General features: G+C 43.0%; 1 protein-coding gene across 1 annotated transcript; it reads right to left on the bottom strand.

Annotated features, from left to right (window-relative positions):
* Positions 1-5,333: 5,333 nt before the first annotated feature.
* On the bottom strand, positions 5,334-19,484 carry cotl1 (coactosin-like F-actin binding protein 1). The gene is made up of 4 exons (XM_082538690.1): positions 19,052-19,484; positions 18,120-18,202; positions 11,314-11,471; positions 5,334-6,943 (listed from the first exon to the last, which is right to left on the bottom strand). The coding sequence occupies exons 1-4, from the start codon at positions 19,126-19,128 to the stop codon at positions 6,833-6,835; spliced, it is 429 nt and encodes a 142-aa protein (XP_082394816.1). The 5' UTR covers positions 19,129-19,484; the 3' UTR covers positions 5,334-6,832.
* Positions 19,485-21,138: the final 1,654 nt, after the last annotated feature.

Raw genomic sequence — 21,138 nt, 5'->3', positions numbered from 1 at the left:
CTTCTTCGGCCTCCCACCAACCATTATCTCTCTTCCCTCTTTTCGTCTCAGTATGATGAGGTTTCCAACATCTTCCTGGTCTATATTTCATTTACGCTTCCAGAAAGGCCGTTCTTGGGTGACAAGAAACCAAAAAGAAAAAGAAAAGCTCAGAGGTTGGAATGTCTCATGTTTGTAATCTGAAATTCAAATAATAGTCTCGGACATGCAAAAGTGATCACTGGGTATAAGTAAAGGGCTGCACCACCTGATCCAAGACCAAAGATTGTCTGTAGACCGCAAGCAGGCATTCGTCAGCTGTTAGATGTGGTCGGCTGGAATTACTTACATTGGCCCAAATGTAGCCCAGCCACATCTAACACCACGGTTACTTTGACTGAGGATCACTCATCAGAGTTCTGCAGAGACGCAGACTTATGACCCTCAGGGGGCTGAGAAAGTCTCCGAATCCTGAGCCACATATCCAGTTTCTGACTCATCCCTGCAGTGGAACATCTCATATTTATCATTTTTGGCACTGTCCTTAAAAAAGCTTTTCAAATGATGATTACATTTTTAAAATCTGTTAATTAACTGGTATTCCAGCTATGGAACGCTGGTTGGTTTCCGGTGTTCCTGGGAAATACTTGCTGGCTTCTACAATGGGAACATGAAAGTGACAGAGCTGTGAGGATCCTGCTGCTAATAAGAGTTATCACTACACTTATTACTGATTGAGGCTACATTTGGAAACACTGACACCACTTTAAAACGATGGAAAGCATAAAACATGTGGTGTGGCAGAAGATGAGTTGAGATGAGGATTTGTGTAGAGCAGATGAGTTCATCGGGAGTAACACGAGCTCCCTCTCTCTCCCAGGGTCCCTGCCTGCCTCTTTCTCTCAGATGTTATCACACAGGCATCTGAGTCTGTTTGGATTTAGGCCTCCAAGCTGTGACGAACCAAATGTTCAATCAGTCCAGCAGCACTTACAACAAACTGGGACAAAAGGAGCCAAACGTTAAAAGCTTTAATGGAAAACTTCAAACTAAATGTCTCGCAGAGTTTCTCTGAGTCTGAGATCCGCACTGATGCAAACCGTCTGAGCCTTTCAGTGTTCAGAGACGCTTGTGGTGTGTTTAAATTTAAAGCTGGGTTGTTTTTAAGAGCAGCCCTTTAAAATAACCAGCAACCACAGCTACCTGGGAATAAGCAGGAAACAAATGAGAAACTTCTAGTTAATTATTAGTTAATCAGTAACTGCTGATAAAAATGTATCCAGATGTAAAGTAGCTAATCATTAGTTAAGGGGGACCTGTTTAGCTCTGTACCTTTGTTCTTAGTGGTTTCACATGATACACTGTAACTTTCATATGCAGGGTCTTGGTGCCTCAGTCCATGTCTGAACACACTGCTTTAGCTTCCTTCACCCTCACGTTAAAACAACTTTATTCTGAAGGGCTCCCACTCCACACTGCAGTTCCCCACATAACCACATCATGGATATCTCCCGTCCCGTCCAAAAGGAGAAAAACCTGTCTGAACAGAAAAAGAGGCCGAGGGATTACCCGCACAAACGGTGACCTGATTCCTTATTAAAATATGAGCGTGACAGAAAACAAGGAAACACGCAGTAAGTTCCCTTTTATGATTACGTAGTTGTTAAACAACTTCAGAACAAACTGGGAGCTAGTTTGATTCCTAATGGATAACTACACAGCAGATAATGATGATTTACTACATGAGACGAATTGACAGGCACTATTAACTTATGACTCATTCAAAAGAAACTTTATACGCACATTATGTGTTAGAGACAGATCTCAGTTGTTCTCACTTTCCTGTTTAATGTGCAGTCATGTTAAAAATAAAAGTTTCGATTCTAAAGTTTTACATATAAGGACAGAAATAACAATCGTGTGCTGCAGGTTTGTCACATGGTTGTGGAGGATTTTTGGCCCACTCTTCTTTACATTGTTGGCTCAGTTCACTGAAGGTTGCAGCACACAGCATCTCAGTCAGGTTGAGGTCTGGACTCTGGCTCCACCATCTTTTCTTTTTCAGCCGTCCTGTTGGAGATCTGCTGCTGAGCTTGGATCACTGTCCCGTTGATGACCCGGTTTGGTCTGAGCTTTAGCTGCGGGACACGCGGCCTCACATCTGACACTTTGGTATACTGTGACTGCAAGGAGGCCAACTCATCATCCCTCCACCGCCGTGCTGACAGCTGGTATGAGGTGTTTACTTTTCTCCAAAGGGACAAAGGACATTCCGAAGGACATCTTCCTGGTAACCCTTCCAAACAAGCCATGTTTGTACAGCCTTTGTCTAATTGTACTCTCATGAACTTTAACCTTTAACATGCTAACTGAGGCCTGAGATGGAGCTCCTTGCACAGGCCGACCTTGGGGTGAATTTGCTGGGACGTCCACTTCTGGAAAGTTTGCCAAGTGTCTTGAATGCTTGGACATGGCCTGCTTCTGCAATTTGATTTAGTTTTTGTGAAATACATAAATAAATATGTAATGTGTTGTAACTCGTCTGAGGTTGTTTTTATTTATTATGTTCCAAAACATAAAAGTATGAAGTGTTATGACACTGGAATAGTCTGAATCATTACTTGAGCTGTTAAAAGGCAGGAACTGATGTTTAAGAGGTGAATAATTAAAGAATAATTAATTTTCAAAGAGACAACAGCATCATGACATAAACATTTAGATATGTGGGGTGAGTGGAGGACAATTCCTGCCTCTCTCTCTCTCAGAGCACATGACTTGTGTGGGCTGCTGTGTTGAGGAGGTCTGAAGAATGCAGGAAGGACTGGAGTGCCAGCTCTGCAGGGACTGATCTGACGGTCCTTGTTCAGACTCCTACAGTCCTGCATGCTGGTACAGTGGCTCAGTGCTTAGCAGTTTGCTCACAGTAAGAGAGAGCTGCGTTCAAGCTCGACCCGTCTGTGTGGAGTTTGCAGCTTCTCCTGTGTTTGTGCAGCTTTTCTCGCAGAGCCCCGGCTTTTCCTGTTATCAAAAATATCCTCAGTTAACGCTGCTTGTCTTGGCCAGGCACACTCCAGAAAAGGAGTTGTACTCCCTGGTTACAGGAACATTTACACACATGCACAAAAAAAAATCCCTCTCTGAAAGAAAGCGATAGATGCTTGTGCATGCTTTTACCTTTGGCCCCCTCCGCTTGGAGCTGTTAGAACATGCGAGACACAAAAGTGAAAGGAAGAAGAGGCCAACAATCGCAACACCACTGTGGAAGTCACTGTGCACAAAACTGAACCAGTGCAATTCTAACAAACTGTTTTTCTTTTTTCATTTGAGCGTTGTTAATTAGTCGGACTGAAGATTTTAATTAAAAGGGAATGGGTCATGGTTCTCGTGCACTGTGGGGGAAAAGTAGGAGCTCTCCGGAGGAGTAAAGTCCATAAACGCTCCGGTCCATGATCCGGTATTTGTGCATAAAGCTGTGCTGTGGGTCTCTAACAAAAGCTCCGAATGAGAAATGTTTGACTCATTTCAGGCTTGTTTTATTTATTGCTGTGTTGGTGTGAATGTTCCTGTGGAGGGGTCATCTGCAGCCGAGACTCTTTTACCTACATGTCTGGAAATCTCTTGGGGGTGTGGGGATAAACATAATCCAGCAGCCGAGGATCAGAGGGGGAAATCCCCCAGCAAATCAGCAAATACCAAAATCACCTTCTTTAAACCGCCAAACCAAACCAAAACCTTTAAACCAACCAAACACACAGATCCAAACTTTTTTTTACTCTTGGATCTGTATGGTGTCACTAAGAGGTGATTTCCTGTCTGTGGCACAGAAGCCCCACCCACCCTCTTCTATTTAAGGGCCCTTTAAAGAGGGAGGAGCTCGAATCGCTTATGTCAGACACATGAAGAACTGTGGGGCTGCACCCAGCACCAGCATAAGATTAAACTAAACTATGAATTTACAAAACTAGAAGAATCCCTGTATGGAGTTAGCGCTGAGCAGAGCGGGTCCTCTTTAAAGCAGCGCCACAGCCTCTGTGTTGGGTCTATTTTAAGCAGCATTCACACAGAGACGTGGGGAAAACGCTGACAACCGTTTAAAACCTTGTGGGCAAGAGAACTGAAAATAAAGGAAGAAACTTTATTGCACTACACAACAGACACATGTGGTTCCTCCTTGTATGACTTCATTGACCTGCTGTAACAAGTCTGCTGTGATAAAGGCCCATCCACTCATTTTTAAGGCAAATTAATCTATATCTTAAGAGAATCAGCTTCAACACTGTGGTCCCAGCATGCCTGTCTCAACTCGCCCAAACTCCCACACACACTGATGGTGAAACATCTCAAATTGCATCCACTACTCACTTCCTTACAGCTCTCTCATTACGAAACCTGCCATTAGTCTTTACACACTGCTGCAACCACCCAGCAGGCAGGCACCAGCCTACTGTATGCACAATCACTCAGTGTTTGATCAGCAGCAAACAAACAGTCATCCACTCAACAGGGAGCTGTAACAGGACAAACAACACACACACACACACACACACACACGCACGCAGACAGTGTTTGGGCTGGAACAGCCGGGAGCCATCGACTGACCTATTACACACCAGCAGCTGTCACTCTGGCTGCAAACCTGCTTTTGAAAGTGATAATGTGCGAATGTGCATCGATATTCTCCGTTAACATGCTGACTTACTAGATGTGACCAAGTCATGACTGCAGACTGCGAGGATTGAATCAATACGAAGCAATGTTCGATAAAGAGCAACCAATACAAGCGGAGGGGGGAGGTGTGTAAAACTTATATAAACATGATGATTTTTAAATCATTTAAACATCAAAAGTTCAAACTGGGAAAGCTCATTTTGATTGAGGCAGGAGCATCTTTGGACCGTGTTGCGTTACCTCAAAGAGTCTTTGGGAACTGGGCAGACTCATTACAGCATTTTTGAAAGAATAATATTTTCCCATTCTTGCATCATATTATATTTTTGCTGTTCAGTTGCCTTTGCTCCGTTTTGTCTTTTTAATTTCATAATGTGCCGGATGCAGACTGGTATGGACTGCAGGCACGCCGGGTTAGCCTACGTAGGCTAACGGTTCACGTGGAGGCCACCTGAACGGGGCAGATGTGTATCATTGAGGAAACAACTAGGCCTTCACAGATGTTGGTGCTGGTGACACATGGAGGAGGATGCAAAGTTGACGAGTGTGGTCTTGCCCTCCACGCACAATCCTGTTGCTGACCCACACCTACCGACTCTGGGCCAACATAGATGTGTTTGCTGGGTTACTGTCGTAATACAAATGGAGGTTAAGAGACACAAAAGACACTTTGGAGACACTAGGTTTTGGAAAAAACATCAAATTTTATTTTGAAATGACCGGTCTTATGCCCATTCTGTTTTATTTCAATTTCGCATGATTTTTTTTTCCTGTTCCAATGTTAAAAAAACAAAAACAAAAAACAAAACAAAACAAATGATCAAGTAAAACTTTCCAGAGAAAATAAAATTCATCTCAAAAGCAAGAAAAGTACAAAGAAATACAATCCTATTTTATCCTTTTTAGCAGGGGGGGGGAAGGGAGGGTTGAACCTAAATAAAAACAGATGCTACAACCGAGACGTGGCTGCTCCTGGGTCGGGACGACGGGCTCAGACCCACATCCCGCCCACATGTAAAAGAAGACAGCCAATCACAGTGTAGTGTCCACAAGCTCCCATGATGACCCTCTCTCCATGGGAGACTAAGGCAGTCAAACACAGTAGGTTACAGTATGCATGGATACCTTTCAGTGGTAGATGATGAGATGAGACACCAGAAGAAAAGACCTCCATTTTTCACTATCCTCTGAGGTTGAGGCGAACAGGCGATAGCCGACTGCAACGGATGCTTACAGATCAATATATTAGTCATTCCTTTGTGCCTCTATAGCAAAATACAGGCCAAAGCCACGAACATGGTTGTTTGCCATCTCAGCTGACACGGATAAAGACAAACAGAAACTAGAGGGACAAGAAGGCTCCACAGCTCAGAGGAGGATCAATTACAGTGAACTCTGAAGCTGTAATCCAAACACAGCTGTCTGGCTGGAGATGAAGAGGCAGTTAAATGTGCACTCAGCAGAAATGCTAAGCTTGCTCAAAACAAGCCGCCAACCATCACCGAGGATACTGTTGGGAAAATGGAGATCTCTTCCACCTGGAGGTACAGTGTATTAAGACTACGAGCATGTTCTGGTATCTAACACATGCCTGCAAGCGAGGGGTGTCTGCTGTGCTCTTATCGGTGAACAGTCTTAATAACATGAGCCGCTCTCAGGGCATCTTTGAAGTGAAGCCCTCCAGTTTTTCCACATTTTCCTCCTTCGCTTTCAGTCGGATGGCGCTGAAGCCGGACGACAGCTGAGACGAGGAGGAGCGCGAGATGATGACGCACAGCACAGTAGATAACCAACCATGAGCTGACTGGGGAGAGGGCAGGGTGTCAGAAAGGAGAGGACACCTGTAAGAGTGCTTATATGCTTGCTTTAAGTACACGTTTGTGGTGGTTAACCTGTATATTCTGTTATGCAGCTGCATTGGTTCCAGCTGTTTATCCTACAAATCGAGGACAGAAGCACCCTGATACAGATGTGGACACATCCAAAGAGGCTTTTCCTCAGTAAGCTGGTTCAGCTTCCTGTGACGGTCTACTTGTCACTAGTGCCCTCTCCATCCTGCCCTGCCCTCTCCCCGAGAGGTAGCAGCCCAGTCCCAACATTCCCCGCCCCCCCATTTAGACAACCCAAGCCCACCCCGCCACCCACAGCCGCTCCGCCCTGACCCAACCCTTCCAGTGGCACTTCTTTACTCGGCCTGGGCGTCGTAGTTGGCTCCGCCGGCCTTCTTCAACTCTGTGCGGATGTAGTCCTCATCCAGTTCCCGCGGGTCACTGATCATGAACTCCTTGGCAAAGTTCTGCACAGAGAGAAGAGAAGATCAGAGAAGACCAGCGATACCAGAATGCATCTACATGAGAACACTCAAAGCTAACAGGACTTTACTCGAGCATACTTTACGACCACATGTATACTTCTCTCTGCTCAGTCCAGCAGTTAATCCAAGAGACAACTTTCTTTAAAATCTTCTAAAAACATGAAGCTTCGATTGTGAAATTCTGCTACGATACTGGAGATGTCTAAAATAATTTTGGCGATAGCCCACATCATACATATGACCTGCTGACAATAATGAACACCATATCATCTGCCTAATTACAGGCGTGCATCCCTACGATAAGCAGCCTGTATTTAGATGCGCATTATGAGGATGCTTTCAATAAACTCCTTCACAGTTTAATACAAATTAAAAGGTAAACTGGAAATAGGAGGAAAAATTAAATTACATAATAAGTTAGTGACAAATTGATTGACATTTGCCCCTCCATGAAGATGTACTGAATGCATAAGCGGAGGGAAAGCAGCTGCTGTTAATCAAGTCTGAGACAGCATTTAAAGGAGGTTCTGGGGTGGAGGTGGGTTGCAAAGCAGCTTACAGCAGCTGCAGACAGGCTACCGGTGAGTTATCATCAGCTCCTGTGTAGGTGGGCGAAGCTACGCTTCATTTCTTGCAAGTGTCACCAACAACTTTAATTTAGGCACCGATATTATCTGTATTATTACAGCTAATACAGTCTTCTGCATCCAAAACCCGTCATGCAGCATGTTCCACTGCTGGAGCTCATCAGCACGAGGTAGTCACATGTTCTAGCAAGCCATATTATTTTTGAACCAAGGTGTTATTTCAACACTACTTTGTTGGTTTTAATCCTGTAATTCTTCACCTCCTCCGCAGTAATAACCACAACTGAATCGACTTCCTGTTTGCCAACGAACTGGCTGCTCGTCCTGAGCAACCTGCCGCGTTTTATCAGCTCAGCGTGAATTCAAAGCTAAAAATGTTTTGGCCACTCTGACGTTGTTAACACCAACATATAAGCCTCTTTGGTAATTTGGTAATTGGTAAATGCAGCCGCGCTCTTTAAGCTCATGTTGTGCTGTGTTGTTGTGCTGCAGGTGAGTGCAGCATTTCTAGTCCACTGGATTTCTTTGTTTTTTTGTCACCATTGTCACGTTGAAACGGCCGTTTCTTAAGAACTCATGAATGCACGGATAGCTTTAACTACATTACTCTGATACTACAGAAATCTGATGGCAAGAGCTGAATTTCTTCTGTGGTTTATAAAAGTTTATGCAGACTTCATTTATTTTTGCATATCCCTTACAGACCGTATCCTGTAACCTCATCGTTTGTCTTTGTTTTGTGTCATTTTCCTGATTTTACTGTCATCACTTGGTTTTCAACATCATTTCATTTGCATGGACTGACTGTCATCCTGCTCTGGTGGGAGGTTTCCCCACAGAAGTGATCTTTAACCCCAATGACACAAGCCGAATAAAGGTTACATTGAAAAACAGTCAGAGACTAGAGATGGACCGATCCGATATTACGTATCGGTGCGATACTGACTTAAATTACTGGATCGGATATCGGAGAGAAATAAAAAAATGTAATCCGATCCGAAGTATCACAAAATGACCTCACAAAACGCGCTACTTGCCGTAACCCAGCTCGGCGCATCGGGGCAGTATGTGTCACGTGATAGAGCGGCTGTTGTCTGCGACACCTGTGTGGTCTGTTGAAGCATTTGGAGCCTCGCTACATGCTTCCTAACCGCAGCATTTCATCTCGGCGAAAACTATCCCAGAGAAGTAAAGCAAGTGTGTAAGTTCATCCCTGAATGTTTGCAGAGTATTTCCATGTTAAGCTTAACAACTGATATATTGAGCCACAGCTGGACTGGCCATCGGAGTTCCATACTGAGGTGAAAAGGAAGCGATTTGTCCCGGACTTCAGCTAGAATTAAAAAATAGACAAAGCTGGAGTTATTCTGTCTTTGCTGCGCAGTTGCATCTACTTCTCTCATTCACTCCCCCTCCCTCTCCTGTTATTACTTCAAACATGAAACTGATCAATGATCAACTGATCGGTTTTTCTGCCGCAAATCCGTCTTTCTTTTTTGTTTATCGCCCACTTTGCGCTAGAAAGAGGAGACCAGCGGATAAACAACAGCAGCACGTTTAAAAGTGATCAGCTGTTGTTAGAATGTATTTAATATTAATTTCTAGTATCAGCTGATGTTTGCTGGAGCCACAGCTGTAAAGCTGCTGGTCATGATATCGGTTTGGTTATGTGGTGAGAGGGAAACATGAAGATGAAACCAGGAGATGTCCTTACTGAATCATCAGAGCTGAACAGGTGATGGAGAAACAGGTTTACCTTTTAGGTGACATGAATGAGTTGAAGGGAAGTTATGAACTGTTTCTGAGAGACAAATAACACCAGGATCCTTTTCTAAGCAGCTGACAGCTGGTAACTGTGCAGGGGCGGGTCTAGCAAAGTTTTGTCGGGGGCCAGGTTGGGCATTAACAGGGAGAGGGGGGCACAAAGAAATACTTTTCTTTGTTATGTCATTTAACAACTTTGAATAAATAATTATCTGAATCTTACAACAAAAGTGGTCATCCGATTAAATGTATAGAAATCCATTATTGTAGATAGTAACTAATAAGTCTAATATACACCCAGGTAAGCTATAGTACTTTTTCCTTTGGTACCATCTGTGCAGTCTGCAATTATGTTGAAGAAAGATGTTGAATCTATTTAAATATTGTAGAAAAATAATTGATTTCTGTGCATTTGTTTTACACATGCATTAAATTAAAGTTGATTACATCGATTAAGGGCGGGGGGTGGTTCCCTAATATTTTTGCTGGGAGTTGGCAACCCTATTAGTGAGGTAGGTAAGTACTCTTTAAAATACCAGAATAGGGAGGATGGTGTAGGTTTAAATTTATTAGAGTGATCAGTGTTGCTGAACTATGAAATGTTTTGGGTGCAGTGTATTTTTTGCATACAGGTATAACAGAATAGCTTCAGTCTCCTGTTTTTTTAAAACTTGAGTATGAACTTATACAAAATGCAGCAAGATATTTACAAAAAAGTTTTATTGATTACAAAATGCGCTGTATCGGATTCATATCGATAGCGGCAGATATCCAAATTTATGATATCGGAATCGGACATTAAAAAGTGATATCGTGCCGTCTCTATCAGAAACCAAACCTCCACATGTACCGTTAATTATGTCCAAAGGTCACTTGCTAGGCTTCACCACCGCTAACTCGAGCTAAATGCAAGAACTTTATTAGTCTGATACTAATTAAATGGTCATTAGCGGGCATCCAAGGTTTTCACGTTGCAGCCGTATGTCATGTTTGATAGTCTCACCTAACAACAGTGTTAATTTTGTTGACCAATAATTCATCATAGGACCCAACAGGGCACACTTTCTTCTGACACAGCTAAATAAATCTTATGCATGAGGACAAAAACTATAATGACAAGTACTGACACTTTGTCAATGATTCAAATATAAATCAAAGCTAATTAAGTTAATTAGCTTAAGTAAGTTAGCACCCATCTTCCCCGTTTCTCCTGACAACACAACAAAATGTCAACACATGGGAGGAAGAGATGTGTGGACAAGCAAAATAAGACAATCTGTAAACTGTGACCTTTGTAAACTCTCACCGTACATAATAAACTTTTACACCTTTTTTTTTTTTTGAGCTGAATCAACTTTAGACTTGGACGACTGCAGTCTCATGCCATTTAGACCAGCGGTCTCCAACCTTTTTTGCGCCACGGACCGGTTTATGCCCGACAATATTTTCACAGACCGGCCTTTAAGGTGTTGCGGATAAATACAACAAAATAAAACTAGTACCGGTACCAAAAAAAAGAAGATTTATTCATAACACACGTGAAAAGACCCAGGAAAACTGAGTTAACGATAAAAACGATAACAAAATAACGCTGAAAACCGATAAAAACCCTGAAAACCAGACATTTCACACCTGAGCCTCAACTCTCGCGGCCCGGTACCAAACGACTCACGGACCGGTACCGGTCCCAGGCCCGGGGGTTGGGGACCGCTGATTTAGTCAACTGAAGCAAAGAGACTTCAGTTGTCTACATTATGACTGAAACTAAAATCTAAATATCTGTCAAAACGGACACTGGCTGATAAACTGTGGGGCGCTGACCGATGGGTGACCTCAGAGTGCCTGTGTCCACCTTTAAATATGGCCTCAGAAATACAAAGAGTCCATAACACATTTATCCTTCCGTTGTTTTTGTTCTGAATCCAGTGTCGTGCGAATGCAAAGCCACCAGTTTCCCCAAAGGAACCATTACTTTAATTGCTACTTTCTCCAGTCACTGACCTGCACAATGTCTTTGACCAGCGTCTTGTCCGTGCTGATCTTTGCACGCTGCAGCCCGCTGATGCTTTCCCCGATCCAGGTGATGAGGGTGAACTTGGCTCGTTTGCTCATGGCATCTCCCGTCGTGATCCGGAGGAAGCCAAAAAGACGAGCGTCGTCTGAGGGAAGACGGGAATGCACGAGTCAAGACAGATTAAAGCCGAACACATCGACTAACCAATCAGTGAGGAAGAAAGGATGGCACCAGATGGAGTTATAAAAAACACTATCAAAGAAATACAACACATTAAGCATTAATTGTCTTTAGATTTTGGGCTGTTGTCATGCGGACATAACTTATTGCTATTTTCATATTTGCAAACACATCGCTGGATATTTATTTATGCAACCCAATGCTATCCACTAAGTTTTATTAGTCTATTCAGAACTGGCCACCATCGATCAGTTAAAACTGTAACTGTAGAGTTTGTGCTTTGATCACCAGTTTTACATTTTAAGTGTTGCTGTGCAGAGTTGTGTGCTTTTGTCCCAGTGGCACAGTCCCAGCACTCCAAACCAGAGGGACGCTTTGTGAGAGCGCGTCTGTGCAGCCGGGGAGTATTCAGGTCAGTAGACTAGATGAGTAAAATCGTTTGTGAGCCCTGCGGTTGTGTCGCAAACCTCCCAGTGACCACGCCCGTCACTGTCACGGTGGTCCACTGCAATCTGAGAATAACGCCCGAATACAAACAAGTGCGCCGACATGAACGAACAAACATTTCTGCTGCTTCTTTTGTCCGACTCGCGCCGCCTCGGGATCCTGGGTTTCCACTCAGATGCAGCTTTCCACCAAATCTTAAGAAAATCCTGAATGTGCTCTTCATCTGCTAACTCAAAATTCTGAGTAGAGATTAAGGAACGGTCACTTAATTTGAATAGATGGATGAATAATTTCAGCCATGCACCAATTCAGAATTTCTGCACTAAGAATAAAGATCAAGTATAAATGTTGGTGGTTAAAATCTTAACGAAATTGACTGACCTGTTTTTTAAGTCTTCAAGCTTTTTATTCCGTTGTGGTCAGCTCTTTAACTTTATATAGGCAGTGTGTTATCTGTCATATGTACAGATAGATATACAGAGACTAACGTTTTGCTCAAAACCTCCAAATCCTTCCTAATTTCCTTCTTTCCTCAGCTTCTTCATTTGAGGACTTCATTGTTTTCTTTTCCTCAGAGGATATTAAACTGAATACACTTGAACTGTTTGGACTGATGTTTGACATCACCACAAGATGTGCTTAATTACAAGCAGCGTCTTTTATTTCTTTTTGGCATCTGACAGACAAAATGACGAATCAAGAACTTGACAAAATCATGGTCGGTGTCTTTGCCATCCATACATTTACTCTTGAATTCTATTCATAATTCAAAAATGGTCCTTATTCATCTTTTGATGGGCCTTGGTGCTACCCCTCAATTCATTCTGACTAAAACAGTTTAGCTCCTCCCCCTTCTGTTAAGCAAACTTTCTTCTGATTGGCTGCCCCTCCAGAGAATTTTGAAAAGTTGGAGGTTCAGTTTTACCAAACCTTTCAACAACTAACAGTCCAGAAGCCGAAGATGTTCAGTTAAAGTTGGTATATGAAGAAAAGCATTTACATTAGTGACAGTGAAACACATATTTGGCACTGGTACTTGGAAAATAAGTGAAATGGTTAATTCAATCAAAAACCACCTATCAGAGCGTAATCTCTCTTGATAAACAGACACCGTAACTGCATGGAAGCTTAGTGATTTAAATACAAAGTTAAACCTATTTAAACTCTGAAGACACCAACTGAGAATGACTGCTAGGACTCATTGTTACCTACAAAATGATTGCAGACAGCTGATGGACAGAGACCAGTGATATAGCTACATGATCTGTAATTTTCACAGGAACTTCTCTGTCCTGGTTTATAAATCACAAGCATCTGAAGACTTCTACAAATATCGTTTTTGGAGATGCTTCCTTTGCTTTTTGGCAGAAGGTGGTCTTCTCTGTTCTTACCACAAAAAATAGCAAAACCTAAATATGGAGAAGACTAGTGTTTTTCCTTTGCAAATCTGCATGCTGTAGACCAGAGGTGGGGAACTCCAGGCCTCGAGGGCTGGTGTCCTGCAGGTTTTAGATCTCACCCTGGGTCAACACACCTGAATCAAATGATTAGTTCGTTACCAGGCCTCTGGAGAAGGTCAGGACAAATTGAAGAGGTAATAAAGCCATTTAAACCAGCTGTGATGGATCAAGGACACATCTAAAAGCTGCAGGACACCAGCCCTCGAGGCCTGGAGTTCCCCACCCCTGTTGTAGCTGTGGGACCCACATCTACATGTTGTAGGCGTGTGCAGTCAAAAGGGGACAGCATCGAAAAAAAAATGTGGAAGAACCACTAATGACGACTAATCTTCTCGTAGTCCCTTTGTTCTCCATGCTAGTGGCTAAACTAAAGCATTCAGAAAGTATTAACAACTTGTTAGTAGTGAAACGTGTCTTTACGTGCTTAAAGAAAAAGAAAAAAAAAGCCTCTCTTCCTCTTTGTGGGGAACTAAATAGTCCTCGTTTGCTGTTCAAAGCAACTTTTCAAACCAATCAGCACCACAGCATCGTCACCGTCAGCTGACCTGCTGTTTGCTTTTTAGAAATAACTGCACACCAAGCGCGTCTGTGCAGCAACTGCTTTGGTTGAATTCCCACAATGCCTCTCTAAGGCCCAAAGAGCCACAAGCGAACACCAATGCAGAAGCATAAATCCAGCATACCACTCTGCTGGAGCCTTGTTTGGTCTAAGAAGTCAGAAAACGTGGAAAGGACTTATATTTGAATTTTAAGGAAAGTGCAGATGCCTTATCACGCCTGCAGGATGTCAACACATTGTCCAATAAACACACTCCTGCCCGCCCTGCCTTCAGGTGCTCCACAGATTACTCATTACCATCTTCCAGATGTTGTTCTCTGTGGGCTGCAGGGCAAAGAGCCGTTTCATTTTGGGAATAACTGCACTGCAAACATACAGACTCAGCTGCAAACCAAATAAAGGCTGAATGAATACCTCTAATGTTCAAAGACTTATGGAAGCATTCGATACACAAATCTCAGATTATGGCACAAATACAGCCAAAATATTTCAGTGTCACATTAAAAGCTCCACCAGGCAGCATTTAGATGCAACACGGCCCTGAAGCATCAACAGCACCGTCCCTCCACCCGGGTCTGAGTGCCGCTGGCTGCAGGGAGGGTTTGGCTCGGGCTCCTCGCCTTTCACTACAAGTTGTTTTAACGTCACCCCTTTCTGTGACGACCGGGCACCGCATCTGTACATGTGCCAGAAAAGTAAAGGTCCCTAATATTTCACAGTGCCTTTGAATTCCACATCCTCAAATTTCACTTTAATTTCATCATTTCCTGTGGGATCAAAGTTTTCTGATTCTTTCAACTTCCTGTTATTGCAGCTCTGCCAACTTTCCACTCTCCACCTGTGATCTATTGGTTTGGAAATGTCACCAGTGGAGTGGAGTATCGGATGCCAACAGCTTTATAAAAAAGTCTGTCATCAGGAAAAAAGCTAAACTCTATTTTCTATTCGAATGAAAAGTTTAAAATGGGTCATTAAAAGTCCTGACGTACACCTCGGTTCTCTGAAAGAAGTTGGAGAGTAAAAAGCTGCACTGATATATTGGCTGAATGTCACACATGTTGGCTGATATCAACAAATTCACACGTGGTGCTTATAACGGCCTGTGTGAAGTTATTGTGACAAAGAGCTGAAAGGTCATTCTTCACTTCCTTGTACTGCTGGGATGCACCATTCCTTTATTTAGGATACGGTTATTTTAACCCACGTGCTGGGAAACTGTAACTGCACTTGAATGTGATTATGTCCTTTTCCATATTTATTGCTATATTTTGCTACCTTATATATAAAAGAATGATTTCCAGTGAAGGACATAGTTTAGGGTTAACACTGGTGCCTGATCAGTATTCTGTATCGACCCAAAGCCACAGTACAGACATGTGAATCCAATCCAAGTGGAAAAGGTTGTTTATGTGCATTCTGATGTATTCAATCAACTATTTGGAAAAACACAACATTAAGCGATTTTATCTTAGGTTTATTAAGTTGTGATGTCCTGACGAGGAAGCATTTCAGCAGGAAATTCAGTGGCTTTGGTTTGAAGATGTAAACTGGCTTATTTTAAGTCTCTGCTGCGTTAAAGTCTTCACAGTGAAACGTCTTATCTTTACATTGGAGCAGCTGATACAGGCTGTCAGGACAGGACCAGCCACTATAAACACTCTTATCAGCCACAGAGGACATCCCTCGTGTCAACACCTCACTGCACAAGCAGTCACCTGACTCAGACATGTCTGTGAATCGATCTCTGTCACATCCAAATATTGCTATATGCGATTAATGAACTCTTTGTCATGGCTCTCATCATTGTTTGAGCCACCAGAGAGAAAACCAGTACAGACAAATCCTCACCCGACCTGGCGCTGAACCACACCCTCCCACTTCCTCCGTCTGCCTTTCTCTTCCTGGTTTATCTTTCCTTTAAAGCCATGCTGACTCTGCAGACAAATCTGCACTGAAACTACAACACGATGAGGATGCAGAACAGCGACCTGTCGGCACAGAGGTTGTTCTGCATTAAGTGCCTTCATTTCAGCAGTTGTCGGGCGACACCCTGCCTTCCCGAGCACACCCACCCGTCCCCTCTGAAAGCAACCAGAGCCGTCTCCTGTGGACGGTGTCAGGTGGATCAGGCAAGGAGTGGTGTTACCAACATGTCGACTGTGTCCAAATTTGGTGTTTTTAATCTACGCTAACAGCGAGGCCTGAGGGCGGTGAGGTCAAGGCAGCTGGATTCCTCCTGAGCTCACACCACCTTTTATAATTAGCACTTTAAGCTATTTGTACACAACTGATTAAAAAGATCAGACCTCAGGTTTGGAAATTGCTAAAAACGTACAGATGTGCATCTTCGTTTATTTCCAGAAGAAACGTGGCAGCATGTGGGGTAGGGCATCAAAGGGCCATCACAGAGAGAAAGCAGCATTCATACCCACATCCACACTCACCAGTTAACTTCACATTCATGCCTACAGACTGTGGGAGGAAGCTGCAAGCTCGTGCTTAGCGACAGATTTGAACCCACAGCCTTCTCGTAAAGAGGCGACACCGCTGCACCGCCGTGACACAGGTGGAAATATATAAATAAATAGATTCTTTATTTTAGTTTTAAAACAGCAATCCATAAAAATCCATAGACGGATCAAAGGTCCAGAAAACTACAGGCAAATTCTGATTCGTCCCCTGGGGGCTATGAATGTCTGCACTAGACCTTTTTCTGAGTTGAGTCAGCAGGTCTTCAAATATTTTAGGGCTATGTAAAAGTGTTGGCTAGCTGGAGGTGTTACAGTAAAATCTGGACATTAAACCCAGTAAAATGTATCCTCTGAACTATGTTTTATGGGAATGCATCCAATATTTAAACAATTTATGCCTGGGCACAGATCACCCTGTGCTTATAATTCATCCTGAGGGGAACCTGACAAGTCTGAACCATATTTCATGGAAGTTCACCTAACAAGCTGGTTAGGATTCATCTTCTGAAAACAAGAACCACCTGAATTTAACTGCACAGTAACGCACAGAAAGATGAAAAGTCGATACATCTCTGAATCATCCATCGTCTGGTGGTTATATGGGCATTCATTTTGGCTTACAGGTGATTGTTTTTAAAATATACATTTGGACGACTTAAAAAGTGAAAGTCTCCTTTACAACATGGTGAAGAGTTTACTCAATAATATATACCTCTAAATAAATAAGTCATTGATTGCAGTTACATTTTCTTAGAAGAAACTAGGATTAAAAAGTCTTAAACTACATTAAAAAATGAGGAACCAGATCTTGGTGAAACAATACCCCAGCATGCAGCAGCATCTTTTTTCACTTCCTGCTGCAGTATAAGTTTAAGATCAATATTCTACAAGAGTTGATCTGAACTCACTAAACTCAAGTCTGCGGCAGCTCCTCCCACGCACGCACGCACGCAGAGGGGTTTTTTCTGCAGGTTACAACTTCACTGCTAAATAAGGCAAACGAGCCCACAGAGGGAGATGTGCGTGTCATCACTGAACAGGAACTAATAGCGAACGCAGCAGCTGAGTGGTTACATGTAAAGCACTGTTGTAAAGGAGTGATTTCAACATAGGAATGTGAGCTCTAGACATCAGGAAGTAGAGAGACACAGGAGGCCCTGAAGCTTTAAAGAGCTTGCATTAGCAGTTGCCACACCCATCATCTGAGCAGATGCTTCGCTCTCTCTAAAGGGGAACCGGAGTGAGATGGGTTTTTTGAAATCTATACATAAAAGGTTTGCGCACTGGAAGTCATTACACCACAGCGGCCGATGGGTGCTTTGGAGGCTCTCTTGTTAGAGGCAGGTGAAATATTAATGAACATCAGCTCGTTGAAGGAGTAAAACTAAAAGTTAACATATTTCCATTGTAGTTTGCACCAATAGACAAATGTAGGCCGCCCTGTAGTAAAAAAAACTTGAGATATTGTGAACCAGATTATGCAACACAATGAATACACAGCTAAGTCCTCTGACAGCCTCGTCACAGGCTCAAGGCTCATTGGGTGATGGAGCACAGAGTCTTAAAAGATTAGTGTCCCGCCAAGTCAAGCTGCCTGATATATAGGCTGTTTTACAGAATCTACAGCAGCCAGCTACACAGCCACAGCCCTGCGTTTAAAACTGATCCAGTCTTACCTGTGCACAGCATCTTGAAGTCCTCATAGTCAGTCCCTTGTCCTCCAGGCACGATGATGTTGTTCTCATATTTAAACACAGCCCTGGAAGGAGCACAGTGGGTTAATTACTGTTGGATCGCATGAGTTTGCATAATGCACACACGCGCGCGCGCGCGCACACACACACACACACACACACACACACACACACACACCATTGCAGAAAAATGCCTGAGACGCCCATGCAAGGTGGCAGCTGTGTATCAGCCATCTGCAAGTGTCACCACTATAACATTTTCCCCATTGAATACAGGACAAAGGAAATTACTTCTGCCCCGCCGGGCCTGATAACAGTGCGCCGTGTGACCGCTGAACAGTCAGAATACAGATCAGCCACATCCGAGGGACAGGACAGCGAACGCTGCGTGTATTTTGGCCAGTTTTTCTAAAGAAACAGTCCGCAATGTGCCGTTCTGGCGCGTTTTCGCAATGAGCAGGCGTAACTGCATAGGAACATAGGGTAATTTAAAGTTCTGGTGCAGAAATGCACAAGTAAACGCCACCAAACATACAGCTGATTACATTTTATTGGCCTTTATTAGTTAGTGTGCTATTCGGCATGTATCCGCTTATTCAAACGACGCTTATTTAAACACAATTTCAACTTTTTCAAAAGCAAGTCCGTCTCTTCATGTTGCGCTCTTCCTCATTGAAAAGACGGAACAGTGGGCGGTAACAGACAGAGAGAAATAAATTTTTAACTAACACCACATCAAATAAATACTCTATTTGGTGTTTTAATGGTAGCCGAAGTGGATAACTGCTAGAATACCACCAGACAGATGCAGGGTTATGCACGCGTGTCATTCATTTTCGGTAATTTTAGCGTTAATATAAAACAGTCACAATCTTCAATGGAGTATGGGTTAGTAACCGTGCCCGCACACTCACCAATTGATGTCAGTGTTATCGTCCCTCACTTGGTTGTAAGCCTCTCTGCAAGCCTCTTTATCGATCTGGGTTGCCATTTTTCGGATTGAGAAGTGTTAGGCAGGCAAAATGAGCGTTGAATGGGTCCGAACCAGGGAGGGCCAGCTACACGGTACTAAAGCGGCTAACTTGCACAGTGGATGCTACACATCAGACCTAGAACCGATAGCGTTTCACGGCGGGCTTCAGTCGGAAATCACGACCACTGCACTGGAACAATCAAGCCGGTCAGACTCAGCGGGAAAAGACGGCTGTTCTTCTAGCAGCTCGGTTCATTTCCTGTATGTTACCACTTTATGGGCGTGGGTGATGTTAGTCAATCAGGTTGCCAGCAGACAGACAGAGAAGCTCCCCCAGACGCTGCGTTCACCTCCTCCTGGTCAATGAGCGTTTAGCAAAAGAAGCGCTGTCAAGGCAACGGCGACAGGCAGCGACACTTTCCGGCAGGGATTTTCTAAACAAAATCAAAAGCAGCAAGTTCTCAAAAGTGACTTGAAACCAAATTTAGCCATTTTACATTCTGCATTACCATGAAATGTTATTATTATAAATAATAATATTATTATAGGTTTCTATTAGTAATCACTACAGGTAAAACGTCCTTTTTTGTGGACAAGAGATTTTCTTTGAATTTCTTTGAATTAACAGAAACTTTCTGTTTCTATAATTCTGTATATTTCAGGATCACGTGGGCAGTAATCCTGGTTCTGAGCCTGGTTGTGCTGAAGATTTCTTCCTGTTAGTAAGGGAATAAATAAATATGAATTCTCTTTCTCTCATTCTAATATTACACATTATATATCTTTTAGCGATTTGATTCCAGATTGACATTTCTTATTTAATTGCTCTTACAGTGAATGATTATTTTTATTGGCTCTGTTTATCAATACTGACAGCCAAAGTTCTGTCAGAAACATGAAAAAAGTAAAAGTGTATCAAAAATGATTCAGCAGAATAAAAATAACTTTCACAAAGGAAAAGGTGTAAAAATGGAAGCAATACATATGCCATATGTTATACAATAACATGAGAATGAGCGCAATTGTTTTGCTTTTTTTTGGCATTTGCTCATTTTTATTTTAATTAGATACTTTTATTCTTAAGTTAAAACGATCAACTTCCGGTCTTTCTTTTACCTGCTAGCGCAACTTTACACAGCAGAGTGCAGATGAATTAATTTGAGGAACAGGTACTAGTCTGACACAAAGCCATTGGTCATTACACTCACATAAACTACACCGTAAACCCACGAGGTGGGCTTAAAACATCCACTGATCAAATAGGCTAGCTAGAGGTCAAAGGTCATCTCCCTCCTCTTTGACACTGGCATAAGCCCAACTGAGCTGTACCTCCTGGTTTGTTTGTGCCTGCATCATCCTGCCACCTGCTGGTCGACCTGCTGTCGGTCACAAGCTTTCATCAATCTTTCCTGCAAACTTAGACTCAGTGGTCCGCAATAACCACACAAATAACTATGTTAGACTGCAGGAGGGGGGCTGGTTATGTCTTCTGTCTCTCCAGCCTCATCTCCATCTGTCTGCCTCACAGTCTGCACCTGCTGTTACATGCAGGCTGCAGAGAGAGAGAGAGAGAGAAGATGTTCTCTCCTTATTAAACATCCTAAATATGAATATGACAGCTTGATAAATGTTGTGTCCTTACTTTAATCACAGAAAGGCCGTGCTTGTGGGGCCTTCTGACAGAACTGCTTCCTTCCATTTTTTCCACTGCAAAAGAAACTGTATTTAAAGTCCTCTGTTCTCAGAGCAGCCTTTCGACTAAGGAGCTGTCCAAACAAAATGGTGCTTTGTTCATAACTTTTGTCTTTTTTTAGCCTTAACTTCAAAACATCACAGTTCGGAGAGTTTTCTTAGATTCGCATTTCACTACAGAAGCTACTTTTTGCACCAGAAACACTGAGTTAAAAAAAAAGAAGTGGCTGCTGTGGACAAGGAAGCTAGAGTTAGCATCTCTAAACATTATTGCACAAGGAACACTGCTGCCGTGATGGGAGTTACTCCATCACAGTAATCGCCACACCGAAGCCA

Source organism: Aulonocara stuartgranti (assembly GCF_965226115.1).
Source record: "Aulonocara stuartgranti genome assembly, chromosome: 7".
NCBI lineage: Eukaryota > Metazoa > Chordata > Actinopteri > Cichliformes > Cichlidae > Aulonocara > Aulonocara stuartgranti.
The sequence above is the reverse complement of the archived record's forward strand: the minus strand, read 5'-3'. Positions and strand labels throughout refer to the sequence as shown.

Coding starts and splice junctions, on each gene's coding strand:
- cotl1 (XM_082538690.1), bottom strand. CDS start 19,128: ATGGCAACCCAGATCGATAAAGAGGCTTGCAGAGAGGCTTACAACCAA. Junction 18,203..19,051: donor GATAACACTGACATCAATTG/GTGAGTGTGCGG, acceptor TGCTCCTTCCAG/GGCTGTGTTTAAATATGAGA. Junction 11,472..18,119: donor CTTCAAGATGCTGTGCACAG/GTAAGACTGGAT, acceptor GTCTTCCCTCAG/ACGACGCTCGTCTTTTTGGC.